The following is a 24,552-nucleotide window of genomic DNA, read 5'->3' on the forward strand; positions in this document are numbered from 1 at the left end:
CCGGATATATATATATATATATATATATATATATATATATATATATATATATATATATATATATATATATATATATATATATATATATATATATATATATATATCGCAATTCATGAAAATCATTATTATCTTTACCCTTATTTTCCTGCATTATTTTTGACTAACACCATGTAATACAAATAATTAACAAATAAACAATTCAACATAACTAAATTACAAAAGACAAACTTATGAGATACTAACTACTAGTTAGGAGGCACTTGGGTGTGAAAGTAAATTAGTAATCTTACGCTATAACCTTACAGACCCATGTTTATTTAAAAATATTCTCGCCACAATTTATCGTTGCAAAATAGAATAATTTATAAACAGTTTTAACAACATTTGGCCGTATAACGATACCATCACTAAAGAATTAGTTAAATTTAGTTGCCCACCTTTTCATCTTCAGTTATATTAAAATATGTTTTAAATTAAATCATTTATAGAGAGCAAAATAGCATTAAGGATATCAGGTCAGAAATGTGGTCCATGCAGTATTTAGATGTAAATACGATAGTCAAAATTAGCAGTTGTTTAATTCAAATCTGTGTCGTATGCTGTATTCTAATCAAATTTTAGTCCCGAAAACTTCGCCGTTGATAATATAAAGTTTACCGAAGAAGCCTTTATTAAAACTGATCCATAAAACACCAAATAAATGGCCCGAAGATGTGCTGGTCGTTCGGCCCAATATTCGTGGCTGTTATTAGGACGCAGTAAAAAAAAAGTAAAAACGTAAACCAATAGTCCGGGAGACAGCTGCAATTTTTGGGTCATTATGGGGAAAAAGGTTGAGATTTTCTACTTTTGTTCATTTCGTATTGACAGTAAATGAAATATTAAAAAAAATATCAATATCAAGACAGCTGATACTTTTCTTATGTAGTTCTAAAGAAAATAGTCAGCCGACTGTGAAAACATGTGAACCATATTACGTAAATAAATATCAAGAAAACTGAAATTTTATAAAGAAATAGTTAGCTACATTAGCTTTATAGAAATCGTCAAAGTTAATATGTCTACAGTATTTTAAAACGGACAAACAAAACTAACCAAAACTTTAAATTTTTTTACATCAACACATAAGTAATAATTTTAACAGTCCGAAATATAAGTAATATTTAGTACGATGCTAGATGCTTGAACTCATCCATATTACGATCGTAAATCATAGCACAATTCCACTGATGCACAGTAACCGCGAACAGTATTTTTTAATTATCTGTTAAAACAGAAATTAATTACGATTTTAAAAAATATATTGCAAATATAATATGATAAATTATCAGTTATCTGAAAAATATTATTCGCGCAATTTTTGCGATTGAATTAAATATATCACGCACCAGTGCTTGAAGCAATAAAATGTAACTTCTGATTGCCAGCCGAGCACTTTTACACCACGATAAATTCAGCGGACTATTTTTTCCATAACGCTCATGAACTAATTAAAACTAACTATCGCCAAATTTCAGCTTCTTGATATTGTTGTATTTCACGCTGCAAGCTGACATATAATACACCATGGTACAGTCAGCTGGCTATTTTTTACAACTATATACAATATGATTAACGTATAAAAAAGTATCAGCTTTCTGCATATTGTTTTTTCTTAAATAGTTATTGTACGTGTGTGGGCGTCCGCCGCGGCTACACCCACCGCAAATGCTGAGGTTCATATCCATTTTTCCCATTTTATGATGACTCAGTGAACTATCGAAAAACATTTAGAGTTCTTACTGATCATGGTCAAAAATGCCAGCTGATTTCTAGACTATAACCCGGAACAGCCTGCAAGCGTTTCAAGAAATATTTTCCCTGAAATCTTAACACAGTTGAATGGTGTAAACATATTTATATTTTTTTTGTTTCCAGGCATCATCTTTTAGATACATATGAATAAATCTCTGGATAAAAAAAAGAACTTACAAAAAACAAAAAAAAAACGGCGAACAATGGCACCCAATTTTGACCCGCTGAGCAAAGGCCCAATGCTAAACAAATTATATATAACAATCATTATTAGTGAGCTAAGAAGTCCCCTAAAACTAACCAAATTAAAATGCACAAATAAAAACCATAACACAAATTATTTGAAATGTACAAATGTTTTAAAAGAACAGATAATCTAAAAAATATATAAAACTTCTTTAGAACGGATTGGGATAGGAGCACAGAGGGATATCTCATTAATTCCAATCTTACCTGAAAGAGGAATTATATTATTTAAAAGACGTAAGATGTAAGTGCGGAGTTTAATTTTGTAACAAATAATGCATCAAGGAGATTTGTCGTTTTATTATACCTTACCTGAAGAGAAATCAATTTTCAAAATTAGTTGTTTAATTTGAGGAATATCTTTTTGGTTAATTCCAACTTGCCAATGGTTTCTTTTATGATGTCAATGTTAATTCATCCCCATTAGCCATTCATGGTCAGTTATTACCTATATTTTAATAGATTCGATTGAAATTCTTCTTGATACATTTTTGTTTAAGGAACAGCCTTCATTCAAGATTAATCATTCATTGAAAAAAAAAAGGTTTCTAATTATTATCACAGTGATATGCACTTACAATATTGGCAAAAATGTGGTTGCTAAAGGTACACATAAATTTACAAATAATTAGGTACAATAATTAAATAAATGCCATAAAGATAAGCCAAATATAAAAACTGTTTTATGTAGCAAAAATAAATAAATAAAATATTCAATAATACGAACATTGCTATTATATATCACATAAAGATCCATGTCAAACTTCACCTATGTATGTACAATAAGCCCCACAACGATTGAATGAATTACAAAGATGAAGTTCCCTAAAGTTTGGTAATTACACCCCATAACAATCCATTTTATAAAGGTCCTTCAGTTTACGGTTTGTGCATTTTTATTTTGTATTTCCGCTTGATTATTTTTCTAGGATCATTTGCAGGCGACACCATCAGTGCGATATCCACTGCCTTCTTTTTAATATGAATAGAATTAAATCATTGCGTACCACGGTTTTATAGGTAGGGTAATTTTAGTAGTTTTGACAAGAAGCCAGCGGTAATTGCAAGTGTTGGCTATGCATTGCCTACAAATAAAATTACAATGTTAATTAATAAAAACACTCAAACCGAATAGATTTATATACAAGTTGAAGAAATCTTCACAAATTAATTTTTGAAACTATATTCAAGCATTATAATGGAGACATGTCTTGGATTTAAGGGGAAATCATGAATGTTTTTTCATTCCATTGTTCACCGCTATTCGGGTGGCATTTAATGCTGTCCTTTCAGCTACTTCTACAGCCATTTGCTGCATACCGTTTTCGACGAACCCTTGGACAACCGTTTTCATTAACTGAAACAAAACATTTCAATTAAAGTAGTTATATAAAATGTGAGCTCTATTGAAGTGATATCTACATATTTTATACCAAAGCGTGACAATCAAAGAGTAAAGCAAACCAACAATCCCATCCAATCTACAGCAAACGAGTCGAAATTTCTAACTCTTTTTAACGTTTAAAGCGAGCATTTCTCCTCATTGTTTTTAATATATTGAAAATAATGCGCAGTTTGGGCAATTATAATAAACACTACTTAGCTTAATATTAAGAATTCAAAGGCACTCAGATAAAAATTTAGAAATATACAGGGTGGTGCAATAATGTAATAATGTACCATATCTGCTTTATTTATAACTAATCCTCAGTACCATCAAAGCGTGGCGACATGTTTATGTGTCACTGTAATTGTTTTTGAGTTTTTTGCGATATTACATTATCAAAAATGAATCTTAAGAAACTAAATGCAATCATCACGCACAGAGCGTTTGCTGTCTTTAACTGTCTAAACCGTAATGTCAACATTTACGCTGCTATGCCAATCGAACGCACCTTATTAAGTCTAACCGTTTAAGTATAAAAGATTTAAATGATCGTTCTTAGATCAGCACGATTGTGCACTTTAGTAACAACTACAATTTTTAATCATATAAAAAGTGATACTTCTGAAAACGATTTTTTTTTTAAATTTTATATAAATGCACACCCTAACTATTTTATCACAGCATTTCTTGTTATAGTGATGGCGCCCGATGATCTATTAAAAGTTCTAGGAGGCTAACAGACGGAACTTTTCTGTTCCATATTTTCGAAACAACGAACCACCTATTATCGTCGCATGCCAAATGTGTTTTTTTTTCTCTAGATTTCCAGAAGTTTGATGGGGCACTCGATGTGAATCATCCTGTATACAGTATTTCTTAAATAAGTACGTCTATCCTGGGGTATTGGAAACCATAAAAAATGCGAAGATGGAAGGGCACTGTCTCGTTACCACTTTTTCAGCTCTACAAGAGAGAGGTGAGAGATTTTGAGTACGACGTTCTGTTTCGGCGAAATTATCAACAATTTTACTTTTTCATATGGGCAGTGAAAAGATCAAATAGCTTTTTTTAAGATCACAACGCTATACAACACAATATGATGAGGGTTTTTATTAAATGTATGGGTATGGTATGTCAAAATAATTTGTTGACATATTGGTACATGTTTTTTAACGTTGTTGTTACGTCTTTTTGCTGTTGGTTCTTTTTTGCTATACCAACGCCGTTGAACTACTTAGACAGAAGGTAGCAGAGTGCAATTTTTTTTGGAAGATTAACTATAAATTTTAAGCAGTATGATGCGTTTATGAAATCAATTTTATCTACTACTAAACTCTACAATGAAGAAAAAGTAAATAATATATTGTAAGCTGTAATTTAAAACCCGGAAACATCTGTTTGCAAAATAGAACGTACAAGTGGAATTGTGAAACCTGCTGGCTCATTTCATTTTGAGAAAACAATAATTTCACCCGTTCAAATTTAGAATTTGTCAAGCGCGAAGAAAGAACATTTTGCGAATGATATAATAGGAAGTATTAGAGAGATTAAAATTTTCCCCATAAGGTTATCTGGTCGGACAGAAAGAATTTTTAATCGGCGAAATGCTCATTATTGGGCAAAAGATAATCCTCGAGTACACCGAATATCAAGACATCAACATCGTTTTGGGTTTAATATGTGAGTTGAGATTTTTGAACTACACTTACCTCCTGGAGCACGGCAGTGACGCTTTGCATAAGTTAAAAACTGTGTTTAAACCGCTCCCCTCGTACGTGAGTACCTATCGGGACCACCGGACCTCACTCCACTCGATTATTTGGAGAAACGTTGTACTTAAAATTTCTCAACGCTATCTTATAAAGTTCACAAAGTGGTAAAGAGAAAGTGATCTTTATTTATTATGTACCTTTAAATAACACAAAAAAAAACGAAATCGGCAAATTTCGGTTTTTTTGGAGTATCTTCGGAAGTGACGGGATTTTTTTTTGTTTTCGTAACAGCACGTTATTTTAAATTTTGCAACCTTTGTTGTATATTAACCATCTTCATATCTCTTATAGGTTCCAATATCCCCAAGGTGGACAGACTGTATGTATTTTTTAATTAATGCCGCAATCAAATATTTGTATTTCGGCCACCAATGAAAATTCTCGGACTAAGGTAAAGAAAATAGCAATATCAACAACGAAACAAAAATCATACATGCCTACCTAAATGGACAGGAGTGTAGTGAAAATTATATAATGTGTGCTTTATTTTACAAGGTGTTTCACGATTTTTCCAACTCGCTCCAGAATTTTTTAAAAGGTATTACAAACTAGATACATTAATACCCTAAACTTCAACTTCTAAAGCTTGCGAATTAAGAAAATCGTGGGATACCTTGCATGGAGTGCATATTAGGAACCGAAATTAAGCAAATTAAGAAATTGGCTTCTGTTACCGAAGCAATGAAAAGAGATTAAGGCACCATGCGATATAATGTTGTCCATACATACGTCGTTTTCTCAGTTTTCGTTTTTTAAAATAGGATCGCTAGAAGGAATAAACGTTAAATAATTAGTAGAAATAGTTATATGAATACAAGCATTAAGCACAAAGTAATTGTTAATTGCCAAATCAACGATATTTTTCCGACTTACGTTTTCCCATATGAAATTTGCTGTTTCATCAATGTAGCTTCCCACCTCTCTCATTTCCCCGCTGTACCTGGAATTCAAATATGGAATACATTACCAATAATCAAATTAATTCAAATATCTTAAACAGATACATATTGTTACCTAACTAACAAAGTTTATCTTATATTCCAGCAGATATAAACAATATAATAATTGAGCCGACAAGATAAAATCAACAGTTAAATGAATTATTTAAAAAAATCTATTTAAAGAATAAATTAATTGCGGTGTTATACCTATTATTTTATTCATTTTTTTATATATTGACTAATAAATACATATTTCGAGAATCTATGAAATGGTACATAAGTTTACGTGTTTTTTATTTAATAAATTTAAAGAATTTATTTTTTTAATATCTTCAGGTAGGCAGTTATTACAATTTTGGAACAAGGTATGTGTGGCATCACGACGCTATAGTCTTCTCAAGAAATGACAATTTTATATATGCTGGAGTTTTTCCTTGAATTGTAATCATGGTTGATTTTTTCAAGAGTATGTTTATTTTTGTGTTGATGTATTAACAGATTGTGGCAGAATATTTGACGCTGATCGAGAACTTTTGCCAAATCTTATAATTCTAGTGTTTGGAAGAGCACTGTTTTCTTGCAAATCACTTTTAAGATCCATGTTTGATTTTTTTCTAATTGATCTATCCAAATGTTTCTGGCATATGATGTAAAGGCTAAGAAAAATGTTTTTTCACAATTTAGAGATAACTGCGGTATCGTCAACAAAATCACAACCCATCCTTTTATGTTAAACTTAAGTCCATTAATATACATATTTAAGGGTATAGGGCCAAGTACAGTTCCTACGGTAACAATTTGAATTTGAACACATTGTTTTAGATTATTTAAGTAACTTTGTAATAACCGTTAAGGAATGCCTCTAAAGTCACTATCGTGCAGACAAGCTAAAAGTTGTTTGTATGCTTTAGCCGGATCAAGAAATATACACAGCGATGGAGCTTCTTGTCTAGACATTTGTTTATGTTAGCATTTTCTCTCTGAAATCATACTTATTTTTCGACAAAATATATTTTTCCAAGTAACCTACCATCTTCTGTTTCAATATTCCTTAAAATATTTTCATAAAATTTAAAACCAGTGCAATCCGTCTGTAACTTGACACATAGTCTCTACATCCATTTTTATAGAGGGGTGTAATAATAGGTTCCGTCACCAACCAACCTTAAGATTTCAGATTTAATGCTATCCATCCCAGGAGCTTTATTATTTTTAAGCCATTAATTGTTCTTAGTACATCCTGGTCTGTGATCTTTGAAAGATAAAATTAATTTCCAGTACTGTATCATATCTTTATCAACCTACCCAACCTCGTTATTATTTTATATTTTGTGCTAGTTTTTCACCTATTTCTGAGTAATAGCTACAAAAGTTATTGGCAATTGTTTTTAAATATGACCATAAAAAATTTTAATTGTGCTAATTACGTCTCTGTCTTGGTGATACTTTTTACGCATTTCCATAGTGAAGAGCAGTCATTTTTATTTTTATAGTTCTTATAAGTCTTAATATTTTCAGGAGTGGGCAGTAACTTTATGGTAAAGTTATTTTTGTGATTCACGTAGTTTACGAGCGCCCGAGTTATCCATGGGTCTCTTCTTTTATTTTGATGTTTCTTTTTCACAACCGTAGTACATTTTTCAATATAATGTTTTAATTTGTTTACAAACATTTTTGTGGCGTTATCAGTATCAGTAGCGGAGTAAATATTGTTTCTTTCCTCAAATTCTAAGTTTTCCAGTAAAGCATTATCCACATAAGTAACTTTATTTGGAGTATTATTTTTCTGTTTTACTCCTTCAGGAACAGTAACAATATTTGATATGAAGTAATAAACGGTAAACATAATAGCTGATATTAAACTCTCATACAGCGTTTCGTTAGTTCTGATAAATATGTTATCGATACATGATTCGATATGACCTTGTCATCTCATTATGTTGTTAATAGCCGATTTAAAACGATGTTCACTTAGTGTGTTTAAATAATCTTGCATGTGACGATCAGATATTAGAATATTTATATTTATATCCCATATCAGATAATGAAAGTTAAAATTTTTATGGCAAAGTTAAAAGTGTTATTAAATTCAAAAACATCTGAAGATGGTGGTCGATAAATTGATTTTTGATGTCCAGAAACTACAAACCATAATTCAACGTCCCAACACTATGGTGCCATTATGAACCACACACTGTATAGTAGAGTCTATAATGAGTATTATTTTTCCATCATTATTCAATTTAGTTCATCTATCTGAAGGAATGACATTTTGGATAAGATCACTCTTCAGAATATTTTGTCAAATGCAGTGAACACTCACCTAACATATGACCAGGTCATCAATGTAATGAACGCAACTGCCATTCCCATGTTGCAAATATTAGCAAGTGAATATAATCCAATGAGCCCAAAGAAGCCTGAAGCAACGTAAAATATAACAGCAAGAGCAAAATACACTGCAGGTGTTCTTGCAGATTTAAATATGTTTTTGCTCTCGTTGTGTGCCTTGAACTGTAAGAATGTCTCTTCAATATCCTAAAAGCAATGCAGAACATTTCAAATAAAAGAACAAATTGATAAAATATAACTTATAAAACATTAATAATTAATATAATATTACCTTTTCCAATTGTTCTTTGTACATAGCACTAAACTCCTCACCACCCATTTTTTTCTTATTTTGAAATTGTTGTATTGCTTTGTCTTTAACTATCCTGTGTTCTGATTCCATTCTTTCAGTTTTCATATAAGGTTTTGCTCCACCACAAATATCTTCCATCATCAAAGTATAAGTGTCTTTAGCATCGGCTACTGCTGCCAAATTATTTGCTTCAGCAGTGGCCTAAAAAAAAATGAATAAGTAATGGCAGAAATATTTAAACAAAATACATACCACAAGCATAGACTTTGGTTCGGGTAATTCATTGCCTTCATATATTTGCATATAAGATTTACAATACTGTACGAAATCTCGCACTTTAACTTTCTCGCCATTTATTTTTTTTAAAACCAAGTTGTCAGGACCCAAAAGCATGGGTACAAGTATTTTTAGATTATCTTTAAATTCCGGGTCAATTTCTGCAACACACCAAAATAAGTACACTCAAAATTTAACATACTCGATGCCTAAAATTAATTAAGTCTATTCTCAAATTGATTTAAAACATTAATATTTATTAGGAGAGCGCGATTACAACAAAAATTAATAGAATTTGAGTTTTAAAATTTTGGCTCTCAGTATATTGATTATATTAAAAAAATATTATTTTAATGGTTCTGTATTGTTTACATCAAATATTAGGACATACTTTGTACTCAATAATGTACAATAAAAAAAACAGTTACATTAGTATGCATTTTTAACAAAATATACCTGATAATCTTCCATCAAATGTTGGAATTGTTGCAACTTTAATACCTGGATGGGGCATTAAGAAGCAAGCTATTTCGGAGAAACAAGCTCGTATATGTCTCCTTAAAGATTGCAATTCCGAGTGTTGATGATCGCTAACTTCTAAGCGCTTCTCCAAAATTTGAGCACCACCCACTGCACCATAAGGTGCTTCATATGGAAATCTCCAGTCCCTTACAAGAAACTGAAGTCTTTGAAAGGGCGTCTTGCCCGAATCAGCTAACGCCAGTCTGCCATATTCAGTGAAGAGCTAAAATAACAATAACTAATTTTACCATTGAAATAATGTAGCTTAATGGCTGCCATGATCGATCAAATATGGCCCCAAAAGTCCGAAAAAACAAATTATGATACATTGCAAATTTGTTAAGTTGACAAGGATTACAAAAAAATTTGTGACTATTCAAAAAATTTGTTGAAGAATTAATTTTTTCTATACCTGCAAATGTTGTAAATCATCTTCCTGAATATTACTGGATAAGTTATAAATCTGCACAGAACTGATCATTGTGCTTAGAGCAAATATTGTTGCACATTCCTTCACTGTACTTTTACTGTCCCAAGTGCCTTGTGTATCTAACAGAATAATGGCTACCTAGAAAATATAAAAATTATAAGGCTGTGTACTTATGTAATTACTTTGTCCTGATCATATGGATGAACAGTTTGATTGCAAAAGAAAGTTTTGCTTTCTTTAAAAAAAAAAGAAGGCAATATGTGGAGCCTCAAAAAGTTTTTCGTTATAAATTTGGCAACATCTCAGATTAAAAGACTATAGACGCAACAAAATGTGCTCAAATGAAAAATCATTATCTTACCTTTTCACCAGTGGTAAGTTCTGTAAGAAATACCTCTGACCACATCAAAATTCCAGTTGTATCTCGTTCAGATCCACCTCGCCAAGAAAATCCTTCCAAAGGAGTTTCTTCTGATCCTATCCAGTTTGAGGAATTTTGTTTCTGTACATACTGAAAGTTGTTAAACTTGATATATCTAACTCAATTTGCCAAAATGGAATATTAATTGCTTTTTCCAACAATACGAATAGTTATGTATAATATAGTTCAGGAAAGATGATTACATTAGCAATGACACCAAGAGTATTCTTATGGCATTTGTTGGTCTCATCATTATGATGTAGTCATCATCTTTCCTGATTTAGAGTGTTTAATATATAATACAGGGCAAATAAAAATATTTTTTGCCAATACTTCAAAAATTAGACATAAATTTTGAGAAAACCATTTATTTAAAACAATGAATTTAAGGTAAAAATCCTTTATTTATATTAAATGATGAATTAATTTAATAAAAAATTTAATATTTCTGATTAAATCAAAAAGTTTTAATTAAACTTCAAGAATGAAATTGTCATCATATTTCTAATAGGATTATTTAAAAATAATTTAAATTTATTGCATTAGGCTTTTTTTGAAAACAGACTTTTAGATCTGATAATATTTTGCAATGCACTGTTTTAAATGTTCAAATTTTCATAAATTATGGGTTTCAACAAATTCTGGCTTATTAGAAACAGGATTTTTTTAAATGTTATAATAATGGTGGAAGGTCGGTCACTAGCTCTTTTTTAGTTTCTAAGCCACGGCCTAGAAACTAAACTTTACAAATATTTCAGTTTTTTCTGTTTTTCTTTAAACAAATAAATGTTCGACTAAAATTTTACCCTGTTCTAAATTCTCTTGGTTTAAAAACTCAATACTCGAACATGGTATCAATTTTTTGGAATTCTTATCATTAATGATAGATGATAACAATTGCACTTTTAAAATGTGTACATATTTTAAAAATATATCCGAAAAAGACTCAAAATACCTTGACATTCATATATCTAAGGAAAAAGTCAAGTAAAAATGATTTCCCATGACGAAAGGCACCAGCCACTGACACTACAACCACATAGCGGTCTTTCAGTTCTTCCTTTAACAATACTTTTTTTAAAGCTTCTTCATCTAGCTTAAAAGTGTGGTCATCATTGGCTAATATTATTGGTACTGCATGTGGCTTCTCCTCAGGTTCATTAAAGTTGGAGATATCTATAAATTAGACAATTAAGGGTATTCAATCTATGCCCATTAAAAACAAGTGATGACAGCCTAAAGTTTACATCCTCAGAAGAAACAATCAATCTTACAACGTAATTAAGGCCAAAGTTTAAATACAAGTCAATTAGAATTCCAATTGTCTCTTATTTCCAACGCAGAGATTAACATGTACCTTCAATAAATTCTTCACCAAAATCACTTTTCTTTCGATTTCTTAGTTCGGTCATATTGTAACAATTATTTATAAATGATTACGAATCTTTTTATGGTGATTAACACTTTTCCCTTCTTCGTCTTCGTTTCTGCTGTAAATTAGTTACCGTAGTATCCATATGATATCGAAGGACAAGAAAACCTTTATTTGCATAGAATAGCAAGCATGACAGTTTTATGACGTCTTCCCATTCTTTTTACCCGCTATCGGTATGTATAAGCTTTGATTTTATTGCGTTTATAATTTGTTTATCGTATTTTAAACCTAAATCAAAAAGTCAAATTGAACGATTCCGAAGTAATTAATTTATCTCAAAATAAAATTTAACTTATCTCCTTTGAAAGAAGGAAATTGACAAGTTTTTTTAGGCGATCCTTATTTTTTTTATCGGATTTTTACAATATATTAAATATATAATTTATGTATTTAAATCAGTGATAATCAGCATCAAGGGTTGGTGTATAAACCTTAATTGAATCAGCTGCAACGTCACCAAACAAGAGGGAATAGTTACATCACAATTTCGAAACTACCAAGTGAGCAAGATGGCAGCGATATCTCCCATCTAACTCGAAACAAATTTCACGTATTGTTATTATAAAAGGGTCATATAGTTCACCTTTTTTTGACTGTTTTTTCTAAGGGAAAATAAATTGATTGTTTTTTGATAATTTTTGTTATATGCTTTCTGAAATATTGATTCAGTTAGTGAATGAAAGAATTAAAGTTTAAATATATTCATTACTAAAAAAAATTTCTACAAAAAGAACAAATCAAAAATTATCATCTTCGCTGTTAACAGTAAAATATTCACCAAGCAAAAATTCAAGTCTATTCAGAAATGTACTCCAAAGTCAAATCATCCAATTCTCAACCTCAGCGCTGATGGGAAGTAAAACTACGGTACCTTACCAAAACTATACTTTTCTGCTTTAACGCCGTCGCTGTCCATTTTTCTGTTCTGTGCAAATTTTATTTTAGTATTTCATATCTTTTGCGATTTGCAGGAAGTTGTTATCGGTGTAATTATTCTTCGGCAGAAGTCAGAAAATGTTTAGATATGCAACCAGTTAATTAATTCAATTAAATAAATACAAAAAAAAATACAGTGTCGATCATTTCCATGATCGACACTGTATTAATTCTTAAGGAGGAGGAGAACGGTGTCAAAGATACCAAAGTAAATTCAAATCAATCCAAGAAATTTTCGATCACGGACCGACAAATATGCTATATCTTGTTTCAACTTGGACTTCAGACCGATACCAAAACTTTTATACTGAATACTGATCGGAGGTGAATGCTCAGAAAAATACCTAATAATATGCGAGCGCCTTTAATTCTTAGGCCTTTGTTAACTTGTCAAACATTTCAAAATGCAAGAAAGAAATATTCTATGGAAAGGTCAATTTTTCAAGTACGTAACCTGTTTCAAAATCAGCTGATTTTTGTTTAGTTATTTGTTTAGAGTTAAGTGTAAAAATGTTGAAATAATATATACAATTAAACATTACGTATCTGCAACAAATACTTTCAATGATATTATCATTCCATAGAGTGCACAAATGCGTTCATCTGTAAGTTACATTTTATCAAATAGTACATGTGAACCAAATATGTCTCATCCAGATTATGAACAATATTCTCACGATCATGCTGCTCTGTTAATTCTAGTTAAACACATTGGTGCTCAATTGAAACCGAAGTCATATAATAAATTTTATGACAGAATTTCTAAATTGAGTAAGGTGAAAATAACAGATTCCACAGGTCAGGTTAGAAATATACTAGTAAGATTTGTTAAAGAATATCCTGTTGAAAACAATGATTGGGGAGATTTTCAGACTCACAGAAGGATGCTGGGACTGATTTCTTTAGGAAAGTATGATTCACAACAAGAACTTAATGAAGTTTGTAGAGTGCATGAAAGTTTAAAAGTTAAATACAACTCAACTTTATTTGACTCAAGGTGTATATTGTTTGGACCAAGTAAAGAATGTGAGTCACCAAATGATATTTCAAGTGGTTCTGATGACCATGAGGTCAAATCACCCTCGGTCAATGAACAATTTACTACACCTAGTAATTTTAAAACTAGGGCAATATTTTGTGATGATTCAGCTCCTTGTGGTGATTTAGAAAGTCAAATAACAGAATTTATTAATGCTTTATTTTGGGTTTTGGAATCAAAACGTCTAGAAAGGTCCCGTGAGAAACTAGAGAGAGTGTCATTGCTTCTTGCCCCTTTTGAGAAAAAAGATTTTGTTGGTCTTGATATGGAGTCCAGACAAAATAAAAAACGATGCACAGGACGAATGACTAAACATCTGGGTGATTTATGTTTACAAGCAGGATTTTTACTTGAAAGTTTATCATATTACTCAAGTGCTGCAGAGAATTTAAAAAGTGTAAATGACTGGTTGTGGTTGGGTTCTGCTTATGAGGGATTATGTGCTGCATCAGCATTGATTCTTTATCCAAATATGCAGAGAAACATTTCATTTCATCGAAATGCCAGCTTGCAGGAAGGGTCTCCTAGAAAAACTAGTCATGATATAGCAGCAAATACACCAATACTAAGAAAAAATATTCCAAATCTTTTGGCCCCAGATGAAATATCTAAGTGGTATCGAGAAGCTATTATACATTACAGTAAATATCAAAATGCAGGAATTGTGGAAACCGAAGCCAGTTTCAAAGCTGCACGTATAGCTGTTGAACAAAACCATGCTTTGAAAGTTGCGAGTTTTCTGCAGAATGTTGTTTATATTAATTTAGCACTATCCGAACAAGAAAAAATACAAAGGTTTGAGACATTGGCAGATCTGTACTCCCAAATTGGTTTTAATAGAAAAGCTGCATTTTGTATGAGACTAGCTGCAACCAGGTATTTTTCTTTCAATTCACAGTTTCTATTGTATATTCAAATTTAATTCTTAGATATGTTTCACCACAAAATCCAAGCCCCAACTGGAGTCGTTTTTATGCTCTTATGCTTCAAAGTTTACCTGGCCACCAGCTTATTTTAGACCCAGTAGAGATGCGTGCTACTGGCCAAGGCTGGCCTGCCTTACAAGTTCAAATTTTACAGGTATTTTTTAAAATTCCAAATTTGTTTTGTTTTTAACAGATAATTTTTTTTCATTCACACAGAAAAATACTAATGAAAAACAATACCAACATTTTTAAAATGCATTCTTGCTGGTAATTGTTTTTTTTTTGTTATCATGTTGTTAACTCAAATTAAACTTTTTGGATACATATTACTTTACAATTTGTATAATGATGTTAAACTGCCGAATAATTTTCAAAATTTTTATTTTTATTGTTTGCTGACTTATATAAAGGGTATTTCATAACTTCTCTGACCAAGAAAAAGGAGAACAATGCTCAGGTAATTTAATACTTTGTGTAACATTAGTAATTAAATTCCATTTAACTCTAAAACCCCAAGAGATATCAGAAAAATTAAAGCGACTTTATTAGTATTATAGTTATTTATACAACTAGGGTGCGAAATTTGTTCGCGCCCACGTTGTATTCAATATTTTTTTTTACAGTAGTAGTCAAAAATATCTTTAGTATGTGTTGTTTCGGTTTGTTAAATATACGGAAAACATTATTATTTATTAAAACGTCATGTTGCGAATAGCCTTTATATTTCTGTTTCTATGAAAATACCATAAACAATTCCAAAGTACTAAAATCCCTTATTATGTGTCCAAATATTGTTTCCACTAGGGAAAGAAAATACTTCAAATTTAATTTTTTTAACACGGTATTTGGAAATTATTATAATTAGGTGGCAATTATTCTGTTGTTTTTGTTAGAGGTTAGGAAACATCCTGTATATACATTTTTTTTTGTTTAATATAGGAGCTCGGAGTTGCTGCGAAGAGGGCTGGATATTCAGCTTTAGCTACCCGCCACATGACATTTCTTCTCCAAACTATGTGGAATTACTTAAGTCCTACAGAACAAAAAGAATTAGCTATTCAATTACAAAGTCTATCAGTTCAATGCGAGGGATCTCCAGTACCTTTAGTTTTAGATTCTGGCATTATTATACCTCCAGCTAATCTTACTGATATTCCACTCTGCTCTGGTTTTACTCCTAAAGATTTGAAACCGCATTTAAGGCCTAGAAAAATAGAAAAAGAAAAAGAAGATATGGGACCATTTTTATTTACTCCAATTCACTTTGGAGGTGGAAGCCTGGATAGAAAACTCAACAAAGCCAATTCTAAAATGAGTAAGTAATTTTGATTGTTGTTTTAAACTCATTTTTTTTAACAAGGTTAAGTTCTTGAAGCAATACTTAATAAACTGGCTAATTGAAGTAAAAATATTGGTAATTAGTATTTTAGTATACGGCTCACTAATTAAACTTACATTTCAGATTTTCTCTGGGCCGAAAATGAGCTCTGTGAAGTAGGACTTCAACTAATTAACACATTACCATTTGAACTAAAGGTCTCCAATATGCGATTACTTACAAATGGTGTAGTTTTTGAATCAATTCCTGAAACCATGATTCTACCTCCAGATGTTCCTACATCTCTGACCCTAAGCGGTTGGGCTAGAGAAAGTGGCGAGCTGGAGTTATCAGGTTATAGCACACACGCCTTAGGAGTTAAATCCAATGCTAGGTTGAAGCATATGAGTGGCAGTTTTCCAGCACAATATAAAGTTGAAATTGTACCTGGCCTTCCAATTTTGCAGGTTAGGTGGTAGTCAAAAAGTATTTACACTTAATCTCAGTTCATAGCTCAAGCGGATTATCCATTATACATTGTTCTTAAGGTTAGCTAGTTACAACTTTTACCATATACAGGGTGCTGAAAATACATAAATATTTTATTTCAAAATAATTTATATATATTCAAAAATTTATTAAAAAGATATTGTACTAAATATAACCAGACCTTTGAATGAATGTACTTGGTAGATCTCAAAATCAATTTGTATTTTATTTTGCTAATGACTAAAGACTGACCGAATCCCGAGTCCAAGCCCCTATTTGAATTAGTTCAAGTTCACCATCACCTTCCAAATTTCCTTGGTCTGTTTTTCCAAGTTCAGTAATAGTTCCACCACTCATGAATCACCGGATGAATATTTTGCCAAATATGTAATTTTATAATGAACTTTGAATAACTGTAAGTCGAAGTATGTATTCATATTGGACTATTTTCAAAAAACATGCTTTTACTCTCTAAGGCGTTTGCTTACAAATAATTTTATTGCAGGTGACAACTTCACTGCCTCAAAGTGCTTCATTCTCTAACTTTCATGATGACACTATTGTGACGTCAGCCAGTTTAAGTCTCTTCCATGGCGAAACCGAGTACTGTATCATAACTCTGACAAACATTAGTCAGATTCCTATTGAAATGATGGAAATCAAAATGAATAGTCTAATAGAACCATCAGTACAAGAGCAAATTTTCTATTTCGATGAGAATGAGACAAATTCTCAATTACCGCTTCTTCCCAATCAGTCAATCACGTTGACCGTTACAGTGTATGGCTTAGCTAATTTTTTGGCACCTAGTGGAACTGCTTTAAGCAATACCAATGACCAATTGAGTGGAATGTTTAGTAGTAGTATATCTACATCTTTGCCTGGAAACTCGTCACTTTCAAAAGTAAATTCAAGGTTTGTATTCTGATCTGTGTTAATTATACAAGTATTTCAATCTGGTTTTATTAAACAATTTTGATACATTGCAAGCTACTTGAAGCTTTACTAACTCTGAGTAACATGTTTTCCTAACTGAATGTTGGTATAAAAATACAGCAACCATTGTTCAAGTTTTGTATCAAATGTTTTCCTGGGTGACTTGCGTTAATCCTGTAGATGGTTACGCAAATATAAAAAATAACCCTGTATATATGATAAAACATGATACAGCCTTCGAAGTTATCCTGATGATTTAATTTCCTGACTAGGTTTTTTTCCTGTGATTAATTGTTTAAACTCTTAAACAACTAGATAATGATTTTCTGAATTCAAATTTGTTTAAGCTAAATTCCAGAACTAGTTTGTGTTATTTTGGTCACATAATATTAATTACTGAATATAAAACAATTAACAAAATAATAAAAGTCGAGTTGAATTCATTCTTTATTAATTGTTACATTTTCACTAGCCCCACATCCTTTGTTAAGAACGTTTTATGTTGTTGTTTTCTCTTCTGCTCAGTTTTACATCACTATGTTTTCGGTAGTGCGCGTTCCTCCAACTCTGGTCAATCAAGCTTAGTTGGTGGTTTAACAACTCTATTCCAACAACCGCCATCAGCGTCGACAATTGAAAGTCAACTGAAGATAAGGTATGATTCATATGCTGCGTTAATTTATACATTAATGTAACCATGGATTTTCACAATACCTTTATTTTAGGTATAGCGGCGGAGCTGGATTTCAAGCACAATACTGTAGAACAAGCGCGGTTTTCTTTATTTTGGAATTAACACCTTCTCTATATATTCTTAATTGGGATGTTTTGCCAGCAGAAGGGTGAGCTGAACTAATTGAAATCAATCACTCATTAAATCGATACAGTAAAGGAATTATTTTAGAAGTGAGCAGTTTTATTTGGTTTTGGATGTGGCAAATCTGACGTCACAGGAGATGGAATTGCATTACACTCCAACAAAACACATGCTCATTGAAAGTCAAGAAAGCTGTAGAATACCTGTTCCCGTTGATAGGTGTCCATTTTCTAAATTATTGGGTAGATTAGGACAAAAAATAATATAGAAACAAAACAAACAAATCTATGTTGCAGATTTTTACGACAACCCTGAGCAAGGAAAAAATGATGTAGATATTAGCAGAATATGTTCTGAACATGTAGCAAAACATGTGGATTTAAGGTGGAACTTATTAGCAACAGATTCAAAGGGTTCAGCGTCACTCAATGGGATCACTTTAAATACTCGTATGTTGGATATTGTAAGAACATCGCCATTAGCTTGGGGTAAGTGATCATTTTTGAAACTGGGGAAGTTATCTAAATTATCTACATTACACCATTATGATTTTTAATTTTGTAGCTTACAGTTTTCAATTCATTAGAATTTTACATGTGACATCATGACTACTTTCTAGTTCCCGCTATTATTAGCTACCGAAAGTGTAACAATTTTAACAATGTAGTAAATGGCGGAACGTCCAATAACAATTGGAACGAATTTTTCAATCTGTGAATCATAATTACAAGCTGTAATGGCGAAAACAATGTGATACCATAACATACCAATTTGAGCTAGTTTTAATATATCATATATAATATAATATTATGGTTATCATCTATTTTGAATATTTTTAGTTAAGTTAGTAACGACTGTTTGGAAATTTAGAAACTAAAAAATAAGGTTTGAGACTCATTTACACTCATGATTTTCAATGGATATGAGTAGGCACTATTTGAAAATAAAGTTTTTTTTTTTTTAGAAGTCAGGATAAATGGAGATATGGTCAATGGTCAAGAAGTGCCGTGTGAATGTGGACAACGAGTTACAGTTCAAATGTCAATTAATAATAGATTAGAAACTTCAATAAAGCAGTTGATGCTCTCAATACAGTTCTACCAGGATTATGAAAACGGCACTTTAAATTATCGCGTCGACACACGATTAGCTGTTGCAGGATCCACCAGGTAAACCATTAAATTTCAAATCTCTAACATATTACCAAAAAAACACTATTTCAGAAGACGATTGACATGCCTCCACCCTAAGGATGAGGTGAACCATAGTTTTATCATGATCTTTTTTGCACCTGGTTTGTTCAAACTCGATATGCAATGTTATACTCCTGATACATCATCTACAAATGTTCCGCTTGTTTCAACTGGCCATGTTTGGAGATTTTCTCCTCCGATTTCAATACTGGTAAAATGAAACCAGCAAAACTGACAGCCTCCCGTTGCCATTGTTTTTTTTTTGTTATTTATTTTTTATTGTATTTTTACTTTATAAAAATAAATTCTATTGAAAATATAAAGAGAAATTTTGTTGTCAGTAGATCTTCCACTAAAACTGTCTTACAGATTTCGTCCACATGCATGCCATCATCTTAAGAAGGCAAATAAAAAAAAACAGTGATAATATTGGAGTAGTAGTGATGCAATTGCAATTTTTTATCTGCAAATCTATAGATTTAGTTTGTGGACTACAGGGTGTCAAAATTTTATTTTTTTTTGTTTACACGTTTTCAATTTCATTGTAAAGGTTTATTCAATTTCATTTTTGTACTCTCAAATAATCATAGTAGAGTGAGACTGCTTTTTCTTGGGCGTATGTTTCAAGAGATCCAGAACGCGCCATTCTTACGTTACAAATGGCAGATGGTGGAATAATACCGAAATAGTGTACCAAATAACATGCCACCATCACTCCGGTTCTTCCTCGGCCAGATCGGCAATGGACTGCGACAGCCTGAAATTCGATTCAAAATGTCTATAGATAATATTGTCACCATACTTAAATCTAAATGTTGTAACTTGTTCTAGAGAAAGGCTTCTTTACACAATTTCTGTGACAGCAGTGGAATAATAAGTTCTACATTAGAGTTATTCAACGTTCAGTTATTCACCAAATACATTTCACCACAACCTTTCCAAAACAATGAGTCCGAAAACAACCCCATACTTGCCACTGTTGTCCTTCCTTATATTCAAAACATCAATGGCCACATATCAAAAATTCTCAAGAAATAACGTCAAAATCAGATTTAAAACTTGTCCAAAAATTTCTCAACATATTCGATCCGTCCGTTTGAGATACCAGTAATTTACAGCATTTTATGCACATGCAGCAAAGAATACGTTGGAAAGACCGGACGAAAAATATTTACTAGGCTCAAAGAATATGAAAGAGTCTCACGATTACGAGTGATAAACGCTTCAGCAGTTGCCGATCACAATCACAAAACCGTACATCAAATTTTATCTAAAAAAAAAATCTATAGAGATCTATGAGCAACGTCTTTACCTTTTACCAATCTGCGAATCAGTCATCCGAGACAATGTTCATGCCCCTCCTTTAGCTCCTCCCACCTCAAACAATAAAGGTTTTAGGTTTTGTAAATAGTATTGCAGTAGTCTGTGGAAGTTTCTTTGAAAATTGTGTTAAATGTGTTAAATTTTGAAAATTATAAGGTGGATCGTAAACTAATAATAAAATAACATTAAAAAAAACGGCGTATATAATTTTGAAACATACACCTGCTTGAGTCTCGGGTGTATATAAACGTGCAAAAAAAATGCGTACCTCATTTTTTTGTCGATGTTTTTCGCAAATAGTTATAAACTTTCTGATATCATCCAACACAGGTGCTTCAAATTCTTCAATAGGGATGAACGTCCATTCTAAGCCACTGACATTCGCAAGTGGTGGAATAAATTCCGACGACAACGTTACTAAATGTTTAATGCCCATTGTTATTAAAAAATCCAAATTTTCTTCAGTCCTGGGCCATCCACAAGCTGCTAATATATTTTCATCTATCCAAGAGAAATTTATTGGTGGAGTTGCAGAACATCCAGTTTCCGATGAACCCATTTTCCTGTGATAAATGTAAAAATTGATAAACTGCTGATGAATTTTTATTGTGTAAGCACAAAATATTTCTTTCAGTACACCGTTAAAAGGGTACAGTGATGGATTTTGAATATTTTAATTTGCAGACAATTAAAAGCAATGCATCTTACTTTTTTATGCAAAAACATTAGATGCAATTCTAGCGTAATTATACTCAAGCTGGAATTATTAACGACTCAATTGGATATAATTTATAAAGACACTTCAACTTTAACAACGTGTGCGTAACGGAATTTTTTTAGCAATGTTCGGGAATATTCATACATTTTTTAATGTATTAATAATGATAACCATTAATTACAATAAATTATTTAAAAAAAATTATATAGATTTCTATATCGAAATCTTTTAGCGATTAGGTGTGAAATTATCCAGGTGGTTTTTGAGAGAAAAATTAATCTGAATGCATATACGTTCATATAACAAAACTTGAGAAAATTATATGAACAAAGATTATATAGCAGTTTATATAGACGAAATCGCTTTGACACAATTTTAACTTACGGTGCAATTTTTTTTTCTATTGACACTTATTTTCGTGGAAAGGAGCACGATCGACGTACCAATTTTTACCGAACGGGACGAAATAATTCAGTATGTTCACGTGAAATGTGTTGCCAATTTACGCTGACATATTTGGCACCATAACCGTTTATTTTAGTCCGTACAGACAATTGCAGATAATGTATCACATTCTACAGATTTGATTATTCACGGGTTTTAATCCTAAAGAAAATTATTTGAAGAAATATTTAAATGACAGTATTAATTCCAAACAATAGGTAGTTTTGGTTCCACTTCCACTTCTTTAAGTTTCTCGTATTCTAAACTGTAAAACTGAGTAAACGTAAAAAGCTCATAAGAATTAAAATTAATAAAACTAGTATATATTTAATTGATGCTTGTTAAAATATTCTACACTTTCTAACCATTGAAGGAGCTACAGCTTGGTAGAAATATCTAACAACCTCAATTATTAACGGTAGCTTGGTTTGCATAACCGCCCGAGATGCTTCACACAGGTTGCCATTAATTGGCCGTGGTTTGCATGTCCCGCTGGTAGTGCAGCAATTAATCTTTGAGCAGATGAAACAAAATTTCCTAACGAGAATACTATTCTATTCCCCCACCCGCCAATGGCATAAATTTAAATTTACAATATCAATTATATCAATAATGGTTTAATAATGATTATTTATTTTACTAATCGCGGGTTCTAGAATAAAGCATATTTTGAATTGCTTGTTCCTCGTTATATCGAAATCAATGTAATTTTGATTAATTTCAATTTTGAAACACCACGTCAACATTCTAATAACGGGATCAAAAATTCTATTAAAACCGAATTTTCACGAATTTAAGAATCGAATGGATGAGATTAACACGTAGGACAAAAAGTGTGCATTTAGCATCCTCTGCACTTTGACCCTTATCACCCACTTTATTTCTACAAAGGTGGCCTACTAAGACAATAATACCAATGATATTCTAGCAGTAAATTATTAACAATAACCACTTGTGTTGAATATTTGATAAATTGGCTCAGGTTATAGGTGAGAATATGTCATTTTACGAAGGGAATTTTTATTTAAACAAATTACAGGCAGTATATCTGGTTAGAACTAATAACCTAGACCCGAACGCACGTGAAGATATACAATTTAATTATGTCTTTTTAGAATAAGAATAATTTTAATAACTATGTCATGTTTAGATCCAAGTCCTAAATTTAAATTTACAAATCCAAAAAACATCCCAAGTTTTTTAAAGTACGCACCAAGAAATGTACCTTTCAACTTTTGAGCAATCAAAATGTTGAAATACAACACTACCTAAAATTAACTAAACTAATTGCGTGGATAATATTGAAAATCGGATAATATTCGCTCTTAAGCAACGAAACTGACGTAATAGAATATGCCATCTAATAAACCTGGATGGAGAAATACGTTAACAAAGCAAATAATTCCTTTCCTTACGATTTCCAGTTTATCCAATTAATCTCGTTTTTTTATTTATTCCTGTTGTATTCGATTTTCATCGGTGAAAATGTGAAAGTATAGTAAAACTAATGAAATTGTAAGTCGAGGCCAGTTCTAGAAAAGCCTTAATTTTTAAAAATTGAGTCTAGCCATTATCCACAGATTGCCACATAAATAGCCTCCGGTGTCCAATATGTTTTAATTTACGCTAGATATACGATTTAATGGAACGAAATGGCGTTAGCCGTACAAGGAAAACGCCAATAACAACTCTAAGGTCATTTCGATGGTACTTACATTCCTAAATAAAAATTAAATAAGATTACCGGTAGATAATATTATATATACTGTTTCTATTTCTATTTGAAATCAAGTTCAATTTTATTTTCTCCCAAGAGGGTTTCTGGGCGATCATTTCAACGATATTTTAAATATTTAAATTTGATGCGTAATAATGTTTTCTAATCAATTAGTTTCGTACTACAGGAGATACATGTATAACTAACGCCCTTTTGTGCGAAATTCAAAGTGGACTATAATTTTTTTTGTCAACCTACTGGTAAATTAGATACCAATTCATTGTATATTCATTTCTGCCTATTCTTAACGGCAATTGAATATTTCATTTATTTATATTTATCGCAGTTTTAATATTTATTCAATATTTTGCAATTATAAAGTTACACAAACTTAGTAAGTTGTATACAAAAAAACATAATATAACGTTATTAAAATAATTATAATATTGGTTATTTTGCAGTAAAAATCGTTGCTAATTTTATTATATTGTATAAACACATAATTATTAGATGCAGCATTATTTTGGGGGGTTGGGTGGTGTCAGGTGCGGGGTATTTCACTGATACTTTGATGGCTTCTCAATGGTAACTGGTAAAGCTTCATATTATTACACAGTCTATTAAAAATGTCGTATTTATTAACTAACTAAGTGGGTTTCTTTATAAAAGTATTTAGGTTCGTCATTTATCGTTATTTCTAAATTATTTACAATGTGGTTAAACCAATAAGTTTTTGAAAACAGATACGCACAAATTCTAAATTATTTCACAGTAAAAATATCTACAAATTTGATTTGTCAAGTTTCTATATATTTTTAAGGAAAAATA

The 24,552-nt window shown here is 31.4% G+C and overlaps 4 protein-coding genes across 8 annotated transcripts in view; 2 read left to right on the top strand and 2 right to left on the bottom strand.

Annotated features, from left to right (window-relative positions):
• Positions 1-90: 90 nt before the first annotated feature.
• LOC132700475 (atlastin) lies at positions 91-11,956 on the bottom strand. 3 transcript variants are annotated; one of them, XM_060667838.1, is made up of 11 exons: positions 11,791-11,956; positions 11,389-11,609; positions 10,374-10,523; positions 9,995-10,150; positions 9,517-9,805; positions 9,037-9,221; positions 8,764-8,985; positions 8,464-8,678; positions 6,073-6,139; positions 5,929-5,965; positions 91-3,397 (listed from the first exon to the last, which is right to left on the bottom strand). In XM_060667838.1, exons 1-11 carry the CDS (start codon positions 11,843-11,845, stop codon positions 3,330-3,332), a joined length of 1,665 nt encoding a protein of 554 aa, XP_060523821.1. In that variant the 5' UTR covers positions 11,846-11,956; the 3' UTR covers positions 91-3,329. The 3 variants fall into 3 exon arrangements, with proteins under 3 accessions (XP_060523821.1, XP_060523813.1, XP_060523829.1); XM_060667846.1 differs by having other exon boundaries at positions 3,263-3,397; positions 5,874-5,965; XM_060667830.1 differs by lacking the exon at positions 5,929-5,965.
• Positions 11,957-13,220: 1,264 nt separating this feature from the next.
• LOC132700443 (protein brunelleschi) lies at positions 13,221-19,748 on the top strand. 2 transcript variants are annotated; one of them, XM_060667769.1, is made up of 11 exons: positions 13,227-14,719; positions 14,773-14,923; positions 15,709-16,084; positions 16,232-16,554; positions 17,082-17,491; positions 18,063-18,167; positions 18,238-18,354; positions 18,417-18,571; positions 18,626-18,817; positions 19,294-19,498; positions 19,553-19,748. In XM_060667769.1, the coding sequence occupies exons 1-11, from the start codon at positions 13,398-13,400 to the stop codon at positions 19,740-19,742; spliced, it is 3,546 nt and encodes a 1,181-aa protein (XP_060523752.1). In that variant the 5' UTR covers positions 13,227-13,397; the 3' UTR covers positions 19,743-19,748. The 2 variants fall into 2 exon arrangements, 1 of the variants encoding a protein (XP_060523752.1); XR_009618644.1 differs by lacking the exons at positions 19,294-19,498; positions 19,553-19,748 and having other exon boundaries at positions 13,221-14,719; positions 18,400-18,571; positions 18,626-18,764.
• A 310-nt stretch (positions 19,749-20,058) lies between these two features.
• On the bottom strand, positions 20,059-22,031 carry LOC132700519 (dual specificity protein phosphatase 23-like). 2 transcript variants are annotated; one of them, XM_060667890.1, is made up of 3 exons: positions 21,948-22,031; positions 21,114-21,408; positions 20,059-20,279 (listed from the first exon to the last, which is right to left on the bottom strand). In XM_060667890.1, the coding sequence occupies exons 2-3, from the start codon at positions 21,402-21,404 to the stop codon at positions 20,085-20,087; spliced, it is 486 nt and encodes a 161-aa protein (XP_060523873.1). In that variant the 5' UTR covers positions 21,405-21,408; positions 21,948-22,031; the 3' UTR covers positions 20,059-20,084. The 2 variants fall into 2 exon arrangements, with proteins under 2 accessions (XP_060523873.1, XP_060523882.1); XM_060667899.1 differs by lacking the exon at positions 21,948-22,031 and adding an exon at positions 21,554-21,629.
• LOC132700455 (lutropin-choriogonadotropic hormone receptor-like) overlaps positions 20,958-24,552 on the top strand; it is a 57,179-nt gene continuing 53,584 nt past the window's right edge. The window contains exon 1 of the mRNA XM_060667795.1: positions 20,958-21,001. The gene's annotated coding sequence lies outside the window, so the exon portion shown is untranslated. The remainder of the gene's footprint in view (positions 21,002-24,552) is intronic.

Source organism: Cylas formicarius, unplaced genomic scaffold (assembly GCF_029955315.1).
Source record: "Cylas formicarius isolate icCylForm1 unplaced genomic scaffold, icCylForm1.1 PGA_scaffold_10__41_contigs__length_53128322, whole genome shotgun sequence".
Taxonomy (NCBI): Eukaryota; Metazoa; Arthropoda; class Insecta; order Coleoptera; family Brentidae; genus Cylas; species Cylas formicarius.

Excerpts from the sequence above, each read along its gene's own strand:
- LOC132700475 (XM_060667830.1), bottom strand. The coding sequence starts at position 11,845 with ATGACCGAACTAAGAAATCGAAAGAAAAGTGATTTTGGTGAAGAATTT. Across the intron at positions 10,151-10,373 it reads AACTTACCACTGGTGAAAAG|GTAGCCATTATTCTGTTAGA; the intron begins GTAAGATAATGA and ends TATATTTTCTAG. Across the intron at positions 6,140-8,463 it reads ATGACCTGGTCATATGTTAG|GTACAGCGGGGAAATGAGAG; the intron begins GTGAGTGTTCAC and ends TTTGAATTCCAG.
- LOC132700443 (XM_060667769.1), top strand. The coding sequence starts at position 13,398 with ATGCGTTCATCTGTAAGTTACATTTTATCAAATAGTACATGTGAACCA. Across the intron at positions 18,355-18,416 it reads GATGTTTTGCCAGCAGAAGG|AAGTGAGCAGTTTTATTTGG; the intron begins GTGAGCTGAACT and ends GAATTATTTTAG. Across the intron at positions 18,818-19,293 it reads AACATCGCCATTAGCTTGGG|AAGTCAGGATAAATGGAGAT; the intron begins GTAAGTGATCAT and ends TTTTTTTTTTAG.
- LOC132700519 (XM_060667890.1), bottom strand. The coding sequence starts at position 21,404 with ATGGGTTCATCGGAAACTGGATGTTCTGCAACTCCACCAATAAATTTC. Across the intron at positions 20,280-21,113 it reads AACATCGACAAAAAAATGAG|GCTGTCGCAGTCCATTGCCG; the intron begins GTACGCATTTTT and ends ATCGAATTTCAG.